The 18924-nt window shown below is 35.7% G+C and overlaps 1 protein-coding gene across 2 annotated transcripts in view; it reads left to right on the forward strand.

Annotated features, from left to right (window-relative positions):
• Positions 1-18924, forward strand: part of TAPT1 (transmembrane anterior posterior transformation 1) — a 47589-nt gene that overhangs the window by 6009 nt on the left and 22656 nt on the right. The window contains exons 1-3 of one of the 2 annotated variants that reach the window (XM_061992343.1): positions 2654-2744; positions 6734-6800; positions 15986-16148. In XM_061992343.1, coding sequence (XP_061848327.1) covers positions 2735-2744; positions 6734-6800; positions 15986-16148 — 240 coding nt within the window. In that variant the 5' untranslated portion in view covers positions 2654-2734. Of the gene's footprint in view, positions 1-2625; positions 2745-6733; positions 6801-15985; positions 16149-18924 lie in introns of those variants that run through there. The other variant, XM_061992342.1, reaches the window with a different exon arrangement.

An 18924-nucleotide genomic window follows, 5' to 3' on the forward strand; every position in this document is an offset into this window, starting at 1 on the left:
CCTAGAACAGATTTGGACTTTGAACATCTATAGGAGTGGTGTCTTCACATCCTCACTGTTTATGGGAGAATATTCCAGTTATGGTAGTCTCAGTTGAACAAGATAGCAGCATCTCCGTTGTAATTATGTCGACTATTATGTGCTGTCTTCTAGCCACAGAAATTATTCTGAAGGATTACCACCATAGATTTCCAATAAAACTTGCAGTGTATAAGAATTGAAGGGAAACAGTCTTTTAGAAATAAAGTTGATGCTATAAGTGTACAGATCATCTTCTAATGCAGAAATCACTTGATTGTGATTTAGAAGTCTGCTTTATTGAAACAAAGCATGTGAGACAGTAGGAAAGGAAGAGAAGAATTTTCTTAATGACTTGTATTGTTTACTAGCTAATAGTATAATTACAGACTAGGAATGAAAACCATAATCGGATAGAGTGAGAATAAACTGGAGTAAATTTATTGAAGCCTAATCTCAGGAGAAACTCCTTAACATGCCCTTAGTACACACACCTAATTCCAGAATGGGATGTGATGATAAAAGGCTAGTATTTTTCTTGTTGTTGTTCTTCTAAATACCTCTTTTTTTTATTTAAAGGAGCTAGATAATGTACAACATAAATGCTACTTCCACTCGAGCTTGTCATGCAGTTTCAGTGGAAACTCTTCATTGTGATAGGTTATTCATAGTAAGCAAAAAGGTGGTCCTTAATCCTGCTGTCTTAAGGAAACACTTGTCAGTTGATCTCAAAATCAAACTTTGTGCTCTTCTGCTAAAATGTGGTTACAATGATGGAAAAGCCATAGGCTTTTTGTTAGCTGCTCAGTGTCTGATATGTAGCAGCAAAAATAACGTTTACAGGAAGTGACTTCAGTGCTGATTATATTTCAACAGCTGCATGTAAGTGTACAAGTGCAATGTAGTTAAAAAATAGGACAATGAGGACATTAAACAATAATAGCAAATAGTAACATGAGCTTATAGAATGTCAAAAACCGATTACACTTAGACATAGAAAATGTCTGTATAAATAAAAAAGAAAATACAAAGTTTTTTCTATGTTATAAAGATGCCCTCAAAGAATATGGGAGTAAAATGGCAAGCTATCTTTTTATTTCAATTGGGATGAGTTAAAAGAGGAGGATAAACTTTCAGCTCCAGTCATCCTCAGCACTTGAATATTCATCACCTGGTTTAAAAGTTAACAAAGAGAAAAGTAACTTAATAACATGTTAAAATGCAATGCATAAATTCCTCCATTATTTGTAACCACTGCTGCTGATAACTTTGAGTTGCATCCGTCTGCTGAAATTTTAGAAAATTGTACCACAGGTGTGACCTTAATGTGATGGTATTGAAATACAGGCTGCAGGACTGGTAGAAATAGCTTATAAGGGAAAGCAACAACTCAGAGATGATAGTTTTGCTCTTATGCAGAAGTCAGTCATCATCTGTGGCTTGCAGATAGATATACTGGAGTGTACTCTGTAGGATTGCTTTCAAAGCTACAAGGATGTGTGAGATGTGAGAGAAAGGAAACTATCAGTGGTATTAGCTCATTGGAGATTGAGCCACCTGTTGTATAAGCTGACAGCGCATTTTGAAAGGCAGAGAGATTGTGGGAGTAAAAGTGGCTTCCTTGTTCTTTTGTTTACTCCCCTCCTTGCCCCTAAACCAATGTCTTCCTTTCCCATCAGCAATGCAAACAACTTTCACATGTAAATGCATAGCTGTTATGGATATCTAGACCTGCTTGTTGCACCTCTGAATTGTGTAGCCAGTTAAACTTGCCTTTTTAAGTAATTTTCCTTGCAGGAAAAAGACACTAGCTTCTGGTCTGACAAAAGCATAAAACTATATGGCTTGAGTCCCATTCAGGTGAATCTCAGACGTGTTCAGAGAGCAGATAAAGAAGTCATGTCACATGGAGACTGTCTTGTATATAAGAGCTTCTATTTGCAGAGTTTAGGTCTAGTGTGATTATCACAGAGTTCCTTGGCTTGTGGCCATAAAGGGACGGCATTAACTTTCTGCAAAGTGAGGATAAAGCATTTAAACTGAGGGCAACCGGAAGTTCAATGCTCCATGTTTTATATTCTTTGTGTGAAAAAGGTGGATATTCTCAGACAGAGAACTACTACAGTTCTAGTTAGCTGTGCAATAGAAAATTAAAAAGGGAAGAACAAATTATTTAGGGAGGGAAAAAGCATGTTAATATGAAGGTAAACACAGAGTCACTGGACATGTATACACAGCTCCACTTTTTCTTAAGGTTAAAAACATTAACTTTTGTAACTTAGAGAAAAGTCACCATTGGAAAATCAGCTACTGTTACACTCAAGTGCAATTCATCTATTCGTTAAAGACTGGATTTGGTGAGCCACGGAAGTCTGCAAAAGCCTTTGCTGCTTGCACCTTGTGATGCACAATTTTTGCTGACTAGACTTCCAAGTTCATAGCACATTATTTTTCTTACAGTTCAGCTGATTGAACAAGTGAGAGTATCATGCTTCTTTGGTTGCTTAGTCTTATGTAAATGTTTTTTTCATAAAATAAATGCTTTATAAACTTTTTGTAGCTTTTTATAAATTATTAACATACTTCTGTTTTATTTTTGTAATTTAGTTGATGTTTTTTGGAATCTTTTTGTGCCTGGATGCCTTTCTGTATGTATTCACCCTACTTCCTTTGAGAGTTATTCTGGCAATGTTCCGGTTCATCACTTTGCCTTGCTATGGCTTACGGTAAGTTGATTCAAGAGAAAGGTGTTGACACTCTTAAATAATATTTCTCTTTATGCATGTTCTTCAGTTTATGGCCTTTCAGTGCTGTTTGAACTACTAATGACTTCTTCCACTGTAAAATAGAGTTTTCGGTGTAAACTAGCCAAAGCAAAGGTGAGCGTGGAACCTTTAAGCTTTGCCATGAGATGCTAACTGTGATTGTTGTTTCCTTCAGACACCAGAGTTTGGTAACAGCACCACTTAGGCATATTCAGGTTAGTAAAGGACAGAGATATAACCTTATCCTATAGTTTTGCTCTTTTAACTTAAATCTATTTGAACAGTATTTTAAGGTGTCTTAGACTTGAGTTAATGACTTGGCTCATGTCTTCTGAGAAATTCTTTGATACCGAAACAGCAGTTTGATTTTTATGGGTTTTTTTTACAACAAAAGTTTGCCTTATTTCCACGGTGGGCCTTGTTCAAAAGATCTCTGTATAAAGTGTTACTTTCTTTCCTTCAAAAAATCTTAAATTATTGAACGAATTAATCAGAATAATATGAAGAAATTTTAGATCTTAACTCCTTGATTTTTTTTTTTTAGTTTTGTTCAAATCAATACTAAGAAGTTGCTAATACATAGGATTTTAGGTTTGCTGTTCTGACATAGGCATCAAACATTTGATAGAATAGATCTCCTTCATAGAAGTTACTACTTCACAGTAAAGCATAAAAGGATTGTATTGATGTTATAAATTTTCCTTGAATAAGTAAAGGCTTCACGGGTTTCATTCTGGATATTCCTAAACTTGAAGTTGATTTTTTTTTTTTAATTCAGCTGCTTGAGTTTGTATTATTAATAATCTTTTATGTGTGAAGTACTTTTAGATGCACACTTCAGAACGTATGCTCTGATTACAGCCAATGCTTGTCCAGTTGCCCGGGAGTATTTCACCGTAGCGTTAAGTTGCAGTGTTGGTGCATCGGCACCAGGGGACAGTCTCTGGCAGTGTATGGTGCTGTTAGTTATGCATTGGTCTCAAATCTCTTCATGAGAAGAGAGCTTTCATACCTGTAAAAAATATGACAGCTATTTAGTTTTAGCCTGAAGACAAGTCAGATTATGTTTGTATTTTTAAATATCTTTATCAGTGCTATTGCTAAAATAGTAAATTCTGTGTAAATTTAATGGATTTTAATGTATCATTTGATCTTACTCCTTTTTTCTGTTTAAAAAGTGTTCTTTGATGTTTATTAAGAGCTTTACTTTTGACAAACAATTTTTATGCTATTCTGAAATTATGATTAAAAGTTTGAAGGACTAGTTGCTGATTTTTTTGTATTAATATACAGAAGCAAACAACATTGAAGAGATATATATATATATATATGTACATGCAGCTGCAATGTTAAAACTTAGCTTGTTCACTCGACAGTACCTGTAGGATTTGAGACAGGATAGAATCTGATTTAATCTATTCAACTTGATTATGTTAACTTTAAAGTGTTATCAGGTAAGATAGAGTGAAACAGATTATTTTGAGTGAGCAAAGGCTTTGTAACAATTCCTGAAGCAATTCCTTTTGTCACAGTTTCCTGAAATGTTTATGGAATTTATTTCCCTAGAATTTCTTTACTTGTGTGCTACTCAAGGCTTTGTCTAATTTGTTGGTGTTTCATAGTTGGTAGCTTTTACTGAAAGGTTCACAATTCATGCTAATAGTAAGTAATGGAACTTTTTCAGATGTAATGATTCTTATTTCCAAGTATTCAGAGCCTGCACTAGGATTTTGTGGGGTGTTTTGCTGCTGTTGTTTTTCTAGTTAGGCTGATTTGATTTGTGAAGGCAAAAAAAGATTAGGTAATTTCTTCTAGCTTAGAAAGTGCAATTTTATATATTTTGTCACAAAATAGAGTTCAATAGCTAAAACCACATCTGTAATTACAAAAGGTACTTACAAAGCAGGTGGCTGTTTCTCTTTTAGCTTGCTCTTCCTCACAAATGTCAAATAAGTGTTGAAACACATGACTAGTTATTTGAACCTGACACATCATATTCCATTCTGTGTAGTAAATAAAAGTGCTCCTCCCTTCATCTTGACTTTTTTCTCAACATCTCAGTGCACTGATTGAACAGTGAGTGTTCCATCTCCCTTCTAGCTTACTCTCATTTATTTCATTATACCTCTTCCTTCTCTTCTCAGTGTAGAAAAAGATTATATTACCCATTATTTCTTTAAAACAATAAAACCACATTCTATGTAAGGTGAGCTAATTCCTGTCTGTGATGTTGTGTGCAGTGTTTAAATGTAGGGGGAGTGCCTTATAGCCTCTTCCACTTGTTTTTAGTATTCTGTTTTACAGATTTCTGAAACGGAACAGAAATTGATGTCTCTTAAAGACTTTTGTTTCCTTTTTCTACCTAGGCAGTGTGCTTCAGTTTGACTGCTAAGTCGTCATTACTCATTGCTTAAACTTTCCTTTTGAGTAAATTTAGTTCTGTGTGTTTGTCAGAGCTATATTGCTGTTAACATAGCTATTTTAGAGAGGAACTCTAAAACTTTGAAAACTTCAGTCAGAAGAATCCAAGATTCTGTCATTAAGTAAATGAAACTGATGATTAAATTGCTGTGGTCAAACTGGCAGAGGCTGAATCATCAAATTGGGGTTTCGGCAGGTGCAACTTCATTACTGCTGTGCTATGTGAATAAATAGCAGAGTGCTCTTAATTTTGTAAAGTGATTGTTAATTCTTTAAATTTTCTGAAATTACAATTAAAAAAATACTATTTATGCTGTATTTTCTTCCAAGTCATGGAAAGATATTTCCTAAATTATTCTCTTAAAACCTTGTAAACTACTCTCATTTTATTAAAATGTTTTTTCACAATATAAAAGCACATATTTTGCTGGAACAACAAATCTAAAATAGAGAGTAAAATGGATGCAATGATACGTTCCTGAAACCGACCCTACCTGTAGTTGAAAAGAACAGTTTCCTTTATAATTCAGACACTTTTTTAATTAATACCTCAGACCCAGAGATTGGGGACAAATGAAAATCTCTGCTTGTTTCGAAACACTTTTAATGAACTAGCTTCTTATTTTTCGTGAAAATATGTTGCACACCAATAAATGCTCTTGTGGGAATGTGGAAAAGCTCTTCTGTATTATTTGAAAAGCACCAGGAAATGGAAGCCAAAATTGTGTGTTAGAACTCTGACGGGGCTCTCAATTTAATACACACTTAAAAGACATTTTACATCTTGTCCACAAAGCAAGTAAGGACTAGTTACAGAAAGGAGAACTCTTTCTTTTTTTTTACCTCCAAATTCCAACATTCTCAAGAAAATACAAAAGTAGATTTTTATGTGAAGAGTGATGGACAAGATCTTTGTTTCTTCTGTGTGGAAACAGTTACAGATTATAAATGTGTTCTGTGTTTTTCTTTTGCTCTGCTCTCTTCTGCCTGAAGTAAATGAATTCAGGTCCTGTCAGCGTCATTATCCTCAGGTATATTATATGTATTTCTTCAAATTCCCATTGCCCCCTTGTGAAGTCATAGACTTAGGCTTCTCAGTAGGAAATAAATAGAAGAGCATTACTTCAAGAAAGAAACTGTAGAAAGAAAGCATCTCCAAAAAAAAACATGAACCAAAACAAATATATTGGCATTCTTATTATGGACAATATTTATTTGTTCATATTATCAGGGTATTGAATAAATTTTAACCTCTGTTGCACACTTCTTCAGAAGTATAGTTTGATTTTGTTTTGTTTTTTTTTTTTCTGAGGGCTGTAGCTGTTCATTATATAAACTTCCAATTGTTTGATTAAGCTAATTGAGAGAGTAATGCACCTGTCCACCAAAATGTGTGGCTTTCTACCACCCAAACAAGACAGGTACACTCTGTAGTAAACACTCAGATCAAGTACTCTTTTCTCCTTTCCATAAGAGTGCATAGTATAGCAACATTACAACCTTCTCTTTCTTTCTTTCTTGTAAATCAGACCGAAGGGAAGAGCACTTTCACTTCCTTTATAGGATGGAATGTGGTGTCACAGGGATTCCTCCTTGGTGAGTAAATCCTGATTTTCTTTTTCCTTCTATGCTGTCAACCAAATTCACACGTCTACATGTAATCAGTAAAAAGACTGATAACAAATGAATAGTATAGCTAAATTAACCACCATGCTTGAAAGGAGAAACAAACTCTTAGTTTTAATAACCAACACATTAAATTGATTCAGTGCTCTTTATGGTAGGTGTATTTTTATATGTAGCTTTGCACCACTGTGTTACAGGTTATAATCTTAATAGCTGTAAAACATCTTTTACATACAATGCCTGTGGACCAGTTCAGCCCAATTTAAAAAATAGGTTATCTTGGGAAAACTATAGCCCCTGCTGTACTAAGGGTTTTTTTGCATTAATTCTAAGTAATTCTGCAGTCAGAGTCATAGCTCTATTTTTTTATATGTACTTCAAACAGACCATTTTTGTTAACGCTTAACATAAATTTTGGGGAGTCCTGGAAGTTCATTGCCAAGTATCTTAGTATTAGACCTGAAGTTGATTCTCTGCATAATAAAAATACAACACCTTAGCATGTTTTCATTTAGTGACTTCAGTTATAGTTGATTCTGTTATTGAAAAAGAAAATCTTACTGAAAGCTAATTCTAGTTGTCACTTATTTGAAACCTCTCTTTATTTATTTTGAGACAGCTCTCATTGGGGCCTAACAGCAAGGTTGGTTTCGTTTAATTCTTAGCATGGTCTCGTGCTGTGTTGTGTGCATGTAGAGGCTTTTTATTTTTTGAGAAATGAAATGCCATCTAATCTTGGCAAACTCAGCTCTCCATATCTTAGAATTCTTTATTTGGGACAAAGTTTTAACACCACTTGTCTCACAATTGTACAACAGTGAAGTCCTGCATACTGTAAACTGTTTTTAAGTCTCAAACTGGATAGTATATATGATCAAAAGAGCTTTTCTTCCTAAGCCAAACTTAATTCCAAACTTGAGCATAATTATAGGAGAATATTTCCAGTAAATCATGTTTTGTATTTTGAAAATTTTTCATGTGTACACAGGCGGGTATGTCCTTCAGAGAAACTTGCTTGGGCTTTATTTTCCTTGACGTCTTTACTTAGTATGCTCACGGAAAATATCCCCTTATGTGCTAATCTGATCATTCTTCTTAATGCTCAATATAAGATTAGAAATTTATGGTACCACACTTCATTAATGAAAGGTAAATTGAAGGATTAAGGCTTTGATCAAGAAAATATATACATGTTAAAAAAAAAAAAATCCCACAGCTCCATTCCTATCCAAGTATCTATGATATAAACCTCAGTCGTTGTCTGACTAGATGTTAAACGCTTGCTGAAGCTTGTAACCTCAGTGCTAAAACAGTTCTTCAGTACATAATTAGCCAAACAATAAACCTATGTAAGTTAAAAGGCTTTTTCAGTAGTGTGAAATATAATAACAGCTATAATACTGTTATGAGTTCATAAATGTATGTATATGCAGGTGATTACATTCTTTGCTTTGTTAAGCTTAATATATATCCATGTAAAGCATTATTGTAATGATAGTGAATTCATATCTTTAAATTACTGTATCTGTGACATCAGTATTGGAAGTTTTGTGTGTGCTAACTAGGAAGGACTAATTGTTTAGAGTAATCTGAATTAGATAAGTTAATAAATATGTAATGAATTCCTATTGGTTAAAAAAACCAAACCCAAACAAAACCCAAAGAGTTCTACAAGGTGTCTGGAAAACCATATGTAATCAGACTAGTGAAGAATCGAGGAATGCCAGAAAGACAAAAGAAAAAAAGTTGTGTGATATAATAGAAACATAGAATGGTAGGGATTGGAAGGGACCTCTAAAGTTCATCTAGTCAAACCCCCCTGCTCAGACAGGTCCGCCATCATCAGGTCATTCAGGAATATGTCTAGGTGGGTTTTGAAAACCTCTAGAGAAGGAGACTCCGCACCCTCCCAGGGCAGGGCTCCATCACCCTTACAGTGAAGACGTTTTTCCTTAAGTGGAAGTTTTTGTGTTCCAGCTTTTGTCCATCACCCCTATTCCTATCACTGGACACTACAGAAATAAGTGTTACCCTATCCTCTTGACATATACCTTTTAAATGCTTGAATATTTATGTACTAAGGAGGTCTCCCATCAGTCTTCTGCAGGCTGAACAATCCCAGTTCCTGCAGCCTTTCCTCATAAGGAAGTTTCTTACTTCCCCTGATCGTCTTGGTGGCCCTGTGCTGGGCTCTCTCCAGAAGTTCTCTGTCCCCCTTGAGCAGGGGAGCCAAGAACGGGACACAGGATTCCAGATGAGGTCTCGCCAGGGCAGAGGAGAGGGGGAGCAGAACCTCCCTTGACCTGCTGGTTGCCGTCTTCCTGATGCATCCCAGGATGCCATTGGCCTTCTTGGCCATGAGGGCACATTGCTGATTCATGTATTAGTTTATTAGCAGCCAGGACTCCTAGATGTCTCTCCACAGGGCTGCTCTCCAGCAGGACAATCCCCAGCCTGTACTGGTGTATGGGACATAGAACAGTCTGTGCAGAGTTAAGTTTAAAATAGTACATGTAGAGTGCTTATGTATCCTATGCTGAAGTAATCAAGTACAAGTATACCTGTGTACAGATTACTTTGCATGCAATATATTGAAAACTATTTCTTTTGCCATGACAGTTGCTGAAAAGCATACCATAGACAACTATAGTGAGGGGTGTTTTTTAGACTTTTAAAATACAATTTTTAAAAATTCCTGTTTGTCCTGGAGTGCATTTTATGTGCCAAATGGTTTAACCACTTTAAATTCAATAAGCAAGGCTTATTAAACCACTTAACACTTATCTTGTTATTTTCAGAAGTCAGTCACTTAAGCAAACTTGTGCATTAGTTATTTGTGATTTGTAACATATTAAAGTCAAATATCAGTAAACTCTGCTTTATTTTTAGTAATACAACATGGTAAGAGTTGGACCTTCAGAGATCATCTAGTCCAACCTCCATGCATAAGCTTGTCTGCCTGAAATCCTGTACTTAATGCTAAGTAACTTGAATTGTATAACTATAAGAACAAATGTGTTCTTTGGGTAGATGCCATTTTACTGAACGCCTTGAGTGGTTTTGCTCCTTTAGTAATTTAAAGGAAAAATATTGTGAAATCCAGCGAACTGTTCAGTTGAAGCTGTTACAAATCCTATGTATCGATAGTGTGACCATTTGTATACTCCCAGTGTTTTCCAAACAGTAGATGGAGACAGAACTCTTGGTACTATATGAAATGTGGATCATGACATTTTGAGTATGGTATCAGGTAGACGTACCTTGAAAATGACAGTCTTGTAACTAGTTCATTAAACTTTCACTTACCTAAGGAGCTTGCTTATGACAAACACTGTTGTTCACATCAATTTTTTTCTTCACTGGGTAGCAGTTTTATGTGTGACTTGAAATATTTTTTGAATACTTCAAGTGTATTTTCTTACAAGTGTCACAAGTAATCTTGAAAAAAATCTTTTTTCTTTTTTATAGTTGTTTCTAAAGTGTAGAGAACAAATTTTTAGATAGTCATAATAGGTGGTAGTATTTTAATTTAATTTTATGGAATAGCAGAGTAATTATTCCAAACTGTTTATAAGAGAAGTTGTTTGGCTTTAGCTTTCTGAAGGGAGAGGACATACACACATCCAGTGGTTTTCTAAATTGGAGGAAAGACTTGGATGCACACTTTCTAAATATGCCTCAAACTGGGAAGTTTGAAACGTGTATTAAACCTTTAGCTTGTGAATCCTGTTGAGAAAAGAGTGGTTTTTTTCTGTTATAGACTGGTTTTCTGAATTCCTGGTTCTTGGTTGATGTCAGCTAGTGCACTATATAAATTTTGGTCTAGTTTCACTTGCAGCTGTCTCAAACGCTGCGTGATAAACCCTGAGCTTGGCATGCCTTCTCTTTTTATTAATTGACGAGGCTGAAACAAAAGCATGCTGTGGTGGAATACAAAGATACAGCAGTAAGGGTTGCACATCACTTTCTTCTATTAAGATGAATAATAAGTTTGTCTATCCCCTTAAGCATGCATTTGTATAATTATGTTGTGTTTCAGTGAAGATTTTCTGTCAATTAGTACACATGATGGCAAATGTACCTAAAGGCTAAGGAATTTTAACATCTTGTTAAGTACGTGCTGTAGAATATTGAAGTCCCTGCATGCATTTTTTTTTTAATCTGTCTTCTTGCTAGTATTATGGTGAAAGTTTTTCTGTAGAGGAATGCTTAGATTTTTACTCTGACTTCATGTAGGTTGAAGTATCATCCCATGTTTAAACAACTTGGTGTATTCAGCAGTAGTAATAGTAAAACAACACAAGATCCTATGTAGCAGATAATAGAAAGAATGGATAAACCTTACTCTTTACTCTTAAGGTACTTTATTTGAAGAAGTTTGCCAAGGAATCATTTTTTATAATTAGTCTGATCTGTACAGCTAAACATGGGAACTCAAGGCTCAGCAAAATGAAACTACTTGTAGACTGTCATAAAGAGCATCTTGGAGGCCATGACTTATAGGAGGAAAAACATTAATTGTACTTGAAGAGACAGAAGTCATGTATCTTAATAAGGCACATGTGAAGGACAGTCCAAATGCCCTGAATCCGCGTGTTTACTGGTTTATAAGATGTGGAAGTTGTAATTTAAATACTATTCATCTGTGTAATCAGACAAATTGTGAAACAATTAATATAACATTATCTCTAGAATCCAGTGGGATTTTAGAGGAACAGTGTCTTAGACAAAGGTTCTCAGGATACTATCTCTTGAGTTCACTAAAGCTGGGAAAGTGATGATAGTTAATTAATTTCTGCTGCCTCACTGTATACCTGGGATTACTTTGAAGAGAAAGACCAACTGTTTATAGGAAAGATTCTACAGCTTTCTGTTTTGTAACCAGAATGATTAAATATAAGATAGTTGTTATGCTCTTTATTTATTGTTCCTCTACTCATGGAAATAAAACCACTCGTAACTAACTTCTGTATGAATTTCTTCCCATTGTATTCTGTCTTTGAAACAGCTCAGCTCATTTCAACTTTTCTGTCTCTCAAGCGATTTCTAAAATTCTACAGTAGTTCAGTATTGTCAATTTGTTACCTCTTGGCTCCCTGGTTTCAAATGAGATATGGAAAGCAATATCAGCACTATGCTGTGTATTTCTAGTTTCTTTCTTGACCTTCGTATAGTTGCCATGGCTTGGCTGGTACTGGCTGTTTTTCTTTGGGTTTTTGAAATTTGGGGTGAATGAATATAGCACTATGAATTTGTATGTGACATTAATCACAAGTTCTTATTACTTGGTGCTCAAAGTTGTTCTGAAAGTACTTCCAATGTTGGCACTGAGAAGTTACTGGAGACAATCTGTAGAAATGTACATTAAGAAAAACGAATGCAGGATATGTAATGTGTGTAGTGGGTGGTTTAAGATTCTTTGACAGGCATAAAAGCACGTCAACCTGTATGTGTTTGTATAAATATTAAACAGTTTACTGCAAAGGATGGGATGATTTGACAAGTACAGATTGAACGAATGTGAGCCTCGTCATATACTAAAACTTCAATATTCAGTTCTCACTGGACATTGGCTACATCATTTCATAGCTGCAGGCTTTGGAGTTAGTTCTTTATATTTGCCAAAAGGTGAGAAATGGTTAGACTTAATCAATTTACTTGATCTCATTGTCTTTGTAGGAAAAAATTATCCCTATCCCATATTATATGCAGAACCACACCTCAAGAGCCTTTTATAAATGTTATTAGCCAGAGTGGAAAAGGATTGTGCTGCAATAGGAGTACTTTTGTGGATTTATGCAGTAGTCGTGGTTAATCTCTCAATCAGAAATGTGTTACTCATAGACCATAGAATACTTGCGTAGTTAAAATGAAAGAGTCTCTCTTAGTGTACAATGAAAGAACATTGGAATATGTTTTAAATGCCAGGATCTTGTTCTATTTACCTTCTAGAAAGCAGTTTTATGTACTCAGTCTTTGTGGTAATCCCTTGTACTGACTAGGGGGTACAGATATTGACAGTAGTTCTGTCAGCAAACTGAGTGACTTTGAACTGTAAGGATATTATTGCAACTTCTTTTAAAGGTGCATCTTGAAGAAGTTGTCACAACACTACTGCTGCATTTGATTCTCATATGGATGAGAAACAGAAGTTGTTATAGTGTTACTTTGAATAGAAGATTAAAAGAGTGTGTTCTTAGTTAAAATATCAAGAAAAAGATTAACAGTGTGTTTACTACAGTTTTTTCCTAAATACACAGACTACCAAGAAGCTAAATCCAAGTCACTTTGAAAGGTAAAATTTGCTAAAAACATTATTTGAATGTACTCAGTTCTACAAAAGCTGAGTTTGTTTAAAGCACAATGAGCAAGTGAAGTTGATCTTACCCTTTTTTGGGCAGCCTTTGAAGTGAATTGTAGTGATACTCAGTTTGTTCTCTAGAGAGCACATCCTCAAAATACACTCGTCTTTCCAGTCTATAGGATATTTTGTGCAGGTTTGGATACACCTTTACATGACGTTATTCTCCTCAGTTAGTTGAGACCCTCTTTAGAAGAGCAGTTGTGCTCTTGATTGTGTGTAGTCTGTTCTTTTGTATTCAGCTGTGATGGTTGTTGTGTGCTTTTAATTCATCTTCTCTGAGTTGATTTTAATCAAGTGAGTATAGTCCTACTGATGAAAAATAAACACAAGCAGAAGAGTGATAGGGTTAACATCACAGAATAACTATGACTTGTGGCTGTACTGGTGATTGAGAATCATTGATGTTATTTGTAATGTGATAAGTTTCAATCTCTGTTGATTTGTGGAAATCAAAGTGAGACTCTTTCTGGACTACTTCAGAAACTTCATAAGCAGGTTCAGCTTGCTAGTGCATTTTAACAAGAAAACATCCCACTATAAAAATTGGTAGCTTGCCAAACTTTGAAAACATAGACTTTTGAAATGGATGTCTCTTCTCTGAGTCAGGTTTTTTCTTGTTCTCTAATGAATAGTACTCGCTACTTCTCTGATAAGGTAGGTGGTGGCTGGAGGAGTGAAGATGACTAACAAATTCTGATTGTCTTTTTCCAATGCTTGGACCTGGCATTACTGTTGTGGAGTAATAATACCTTTGCCACTTAATCTCAATCTTTATAGTGGTGTATGAGTGCTGACTGGGGATCTGTACTGAAATTACTCTGGAGTACAGCTCTGAAATTGAAGTAGACTGGAGAAAAAGGAACATGCTGTGTTACTGTCTGTGAGTGGTAATCAAACAATCACAGGCTTGCTTAAATCCTAGAAACTGTTCAATATATGCTAATATAAATTTAAAGAAGGATAATTTAAGTCAGATGGTCAGATATAGGTAAATAGAGCAATAAACTTTCAAAATGACATTTTGCATGTTGGAGAGGGTGCTTTTTTGTGTGTATGTCATGCAAGGGCATAGTTAGGTTCCTTAAGCAGCAACAAAATACCAGATATATTGGAAGATGCACACTCGGTTTTCTTTAAGCTTTTAAATTGTCTTCAGTTAAAACTCTGTTTGGGAGCAGGAGAGTGAGGGAGAAAGAAAATTCACTGAGGCTTTTTGTCAAGGATTTAGTCTGAAAGAAAATGTGGCATGATTATGGTTACTGGATGACTTCAGAGACCTGGAAAATGTCTTAGGTGAGAATCCCACTCTAAGCAGTTCTGATGTGCTGGACCGGGTTGAATTCTAGTATTCAGAATATAATTCATTTTAATATCGATTATGCAGTAAAAAGTATATAATAAAAGGAGCAGTGTCTCTCCGTTCAAAGTGTAATATGAAAATCTGAGAGCTCCGGCAACTTTTTCACTCCTACTCCTAAAATGAGTGTACTCTATTTGCCCATTGTAGGATAACACTGTGTAGTTCTGTGAGTGTTGTAATGCATGAATGCTGTCTTTAGGGCTTTTTTCTTTTGAGTGAAAGACAACAAAGAAACCCAAGTAAAACACTATCTCTGATGTATTTAAATTGAATGAATCAGACATTTGGATTTTTTACTTGTCTACAGCGTCTGTAGAATGTCTTGACTCTCGGAGATCATAAGTAACCGTTGAGATTTTTTTAACAATAGTATGATCTTTTATCAACTCGATTTTTTTTTTCCTTTATATTTCTTTCTTTCTCCTTTCCAGTTTAGGAGGGGGATGGATTTTTTGACTTGGTGGACACCTGGCTAAACCACCACAAGAAGTTTACGAGAGTCTTGTCTAATCTCTGAATAGCCTAGTGATTTAAGAATACAGAAAATGTAACTTGTGTTCTGTTAATTGGTTACGACTTTTGTGAAGCGTTAACTTCTGCAAAAGCCTTTCAGTGTATGTTAAAATAAATACATTTTATACAAATGGTTTCTCTATCTTTCAATATTTGATTCTCAGCCTTTTTTAACTTGAAGACTTTTTGGATGTTTTGCATTCCATTAATGCTGAGTTAAGTAAATGGGTAAATACTGCCTTGCAGTTTCGTTACGCTTACGACTGCAGTTGTGACAATTGGAGTAAAGCTATTTTTTTCTGTAGGTTTAGTTTATAGGATGAAATTGTGTAATGATTCACTTAGTCTTTTAGGTTCCTTGTGGGACTACAGATAGAAAACTGCTGCATTGGTTCAAGATCAACCTCAAGTTCCAATCTCAAATTGTTTGCATTTACTGCTGCAGAATTTTGAGCTCAAAGATATTTAGAATTGTGTGTAGAACCTCTTTCTGAGCATCTAGTTCATGATACTGAATTTGCAGATAACTATTTCTTTTAGTTATACCAACTACAGTTTCTGTAACTGAGGAAGTCAAAGTGATAAGCAGAATTGGCTGGAAGAGGGAAGATAAATTAAAAACCAAAGGCATGCGTGCAGAAGGTTCCTAGCAAGTAGGAGCTCCTATCCAACAAACACAGTATTTTAACTAAATAGCTGTGACAAATGTGATCCTGTTCAGGAGTGTAATCTATAAACATGCATCATTGCCACTGTGTTCCTTATCTGTTGGAGTGGGGGATAGGGGAAGGAACAGTAATGAACTACATTCAAATATGTCCTTGATTAACAGCTTCTATAAAATCCTATTGGTTTGGTAACATTTGTATTTTGTGGGTATATGACATTTAGTGGAACTTTCTGCCCTTTGTATTTCAGTGATAGACGTTTGCTACAACCTGCTCAGGTATGTGACATTCTCAAAGGAGTTATATTGGTCATCTGCTACTTCATGATGCACTATGTTGACTACTCAATGATGTATCATCTGATAAGGGGACAGTCTGTCATAAAACTCTACATCATCTATAATATGCTTGAGGTAAGAATATTAGCATCAAAATAACACACATGCTTTTTTCAGACTATCTAAAATGTTATGTTGCAGCGTTTGTACCTAGTGTACGGAATATGGCATATCTCATTCTCGCAGATGTGTGCACACCCATGATAATAAACTTAGATGCAGTGAAACAGGGAAGTATGTGGAAAATGTGCTTTATAGGTACTGTTTCGTGTTGCCTAGTTCCTGGAGCTAATTAATCAGTTCAGCTGAATGAAACCTGAGAACTGGAAATGGAAGTCTGTCTTAAATGGAAATGCAAGAAGTGGAATGAATGAGGTTTTGAATTAATTGAGAGAAGTGGAAGCTATAGATTTGAAATAGTGATAACATCTTGAGAGAGAAGGAAGATGGTAGAAGATGTGGAATTTAGTTTTTAATTAGCTTTTGTTGTATTCAAGGACACATGTTGTTGCCTAACTTGTCTCAGACCTGGCTAGCAGACAAGGTTGAATGAATATAGTTAAACAGGAAAGGGAGTTTTTTTTTGAGAGGTAAGATAAGGAGAAATTCTGGTGGGAGGGGAAATTGTTTCTGTTTTGTTACTAATATAAAGCATAGCATCCTTAATTGCACTTCTGTTATCACTGATTCACAGAGTAAATACTGTTTTCATACCTACAGTCTTATCTGTGTTCTGCAAATAGAGGACATAATAGGAATACAACCTCTTAAAAGGACTCAATCAGAGTCCTTTTGTACACTAGAGTTGTGCTACTAGAATTGTGAGATCTCTGAATAATATTAGTCCTTTTTTTGAACATCTATTATACCTTTGAAGTATGCTAAAATGGGACTACACTTTGTGCAAAATCTTAGTATCTTGTCTGAAGACATTTGTTCTTTCCTCATAAAATACAAAAATAGAATCATAGAATGGTAGGGGTTGGAAGGGACCTTTAGAGATCATCTAGTCCAAACCCCCTGCAGAAGCAGGTTCACCTAGATCAGGTTGCATAGGAACATGTCCAGGCGGGTCTTGAAGACTTCCAAGGAAAGAGACTCCACAACCCCTCTGGGCAGCCTGTGCCAGGGCTCCCTCACCCTCACAGTGAAATAGTTTTTTCTTATGTTTAAGTGGAACTCTTTGTGTTCCAGCTTCATGCCATTACCCCTTGTCCTGTTGCTACCTACTACAGAAAAAAGGGATGTCCCAACCTTGTGACACCCACCCTTTAGATATTTATAACACACTTTATTATACTAGTTGAAATAAATATCGTACAAGCCTCCTCAGTTGTTTATTCACAGGGTTTTGTTTCCTTTGATTTTAGATTTGCTGAAAACCACATACAAATATTAAATTGGCGCTGTGGATTTCAGTTTTGTTTGGAAATATCCATATATAGTTCAGTAATGTGGAAGATATTATCACTTACTAAATAAAGCCAAGTGTTCAAAATAGTAATTTCTGTTTATTTCAAGACTATTTGAAGTTGTTTAAAGCTAACAAAGTACAGCACTATGTACTTAACCACGTAATTTGAATAGACTACAGTGTTTGCTGTGAATTGAAAGCCATGTACTATTCCGTTTTGAGTGAAGAGGTGAAGAGTGGTGTTTCTTTGCGACTTCCGGCAGAACCAAAAGTGTGTGTCTCAACTAAGAACTGCCACCCAAGTTGCTTTTCTTTTAGGAAAGGGAGAAGTCTGTTAGCATGCGTAGTTATTAAAAAAATTAATATTAGACTTGGGAATTGGAAGTGGTTTTTAGTTCCCATGGTGTCTCATACAACCCAGCATGCCAAGCAGAGGGCATATTTTTTAAGGGACTTCTCTACCGCATTAGGTTGCAGTCACACTATTGGCAGAAAACATGTAAAGGATGGTGTCACAAGGTTGGGACATCCCTTTTTTCTGTAGTAGGTAGCAACAGGACAAGGGGTAATGGGATGAAGCTGGAACACAAAAAGTTCCATTTAAACATAAGGAAAAACTATTTCACTGTGAGGGTGAGGGAGCCCTGGCACAGGCTGCCCAGAGGGGTTGTGGAGTCTCTTTTCTTGGAAGTCTTCAAGACCCGCCTGGACATGTTCCTATGCAACCTTATCTAGGTGAACCTGGCTTAGCAGGGGAGTTGAACTAGATGATCTCTACCATTCCATGATTCTATTGGATCCACTGAAAGACTTAGTTAATAGTCAGCTTTCAACAGTGTGAATATTGACTTGTTTAGACTACTTCAGTGAATTTTCGTTTAAGTCCGTGCTACTAATGCAACCAGTGCTTTGTGAGGATCTGTTAAAAAGTCTTTAAAAAAGTAATAAACTATAAATTTTCGCAACTTTTCAAAATAGAAGGATTTTTTTTTACATTTAGTTAAATCACTGAGCAACAGAGATGTTTACAATGTCCTAATGTTTTCGGCTGTTGGCAAGTCCGGGGAAAAGTCCTGGACAAATATGAGGAATGTGAAAACTTAAAATGATGTGCTGAATGCTCCAGATTGGTGGCCTGACGGGAGCATTCAGCACATATGGGTTAAATGAAACTTTTCTTTTTTAGATTCAGACCCACTGGCTCCTGCTCCTTGTGAAGCCCCAGTGTGCGTTAGGCTGGTGACAGCACTCACCATGGAATTCTGCTGGAGCCTGGAGCCGGCATGTAGGGTTTAGGTAAGTCGTATTTGGAAAAGCAAACAATATTGTGTGATGGGTTTTAATGTTTTCTGTCCTGTCAGCTAAAAAACAAGGACTGCTTAAATCAAAAGGAAAGCAAAACCACCATCTTACCTATTAAAACCCTCACAATATTGT

Source organism: Colius striatus, chromosome 3, assembly GCF_028858725.1.
Source record: "Colius striatus isolate bColStr4 chromosome 3, bColStr4.1.hap1, whole genome shotgun sequence".
NCBI lineage: Eukaryota > Metazoa > Chordata > Aves > Coliiformes > Coliidae > Colius > Colius striatus.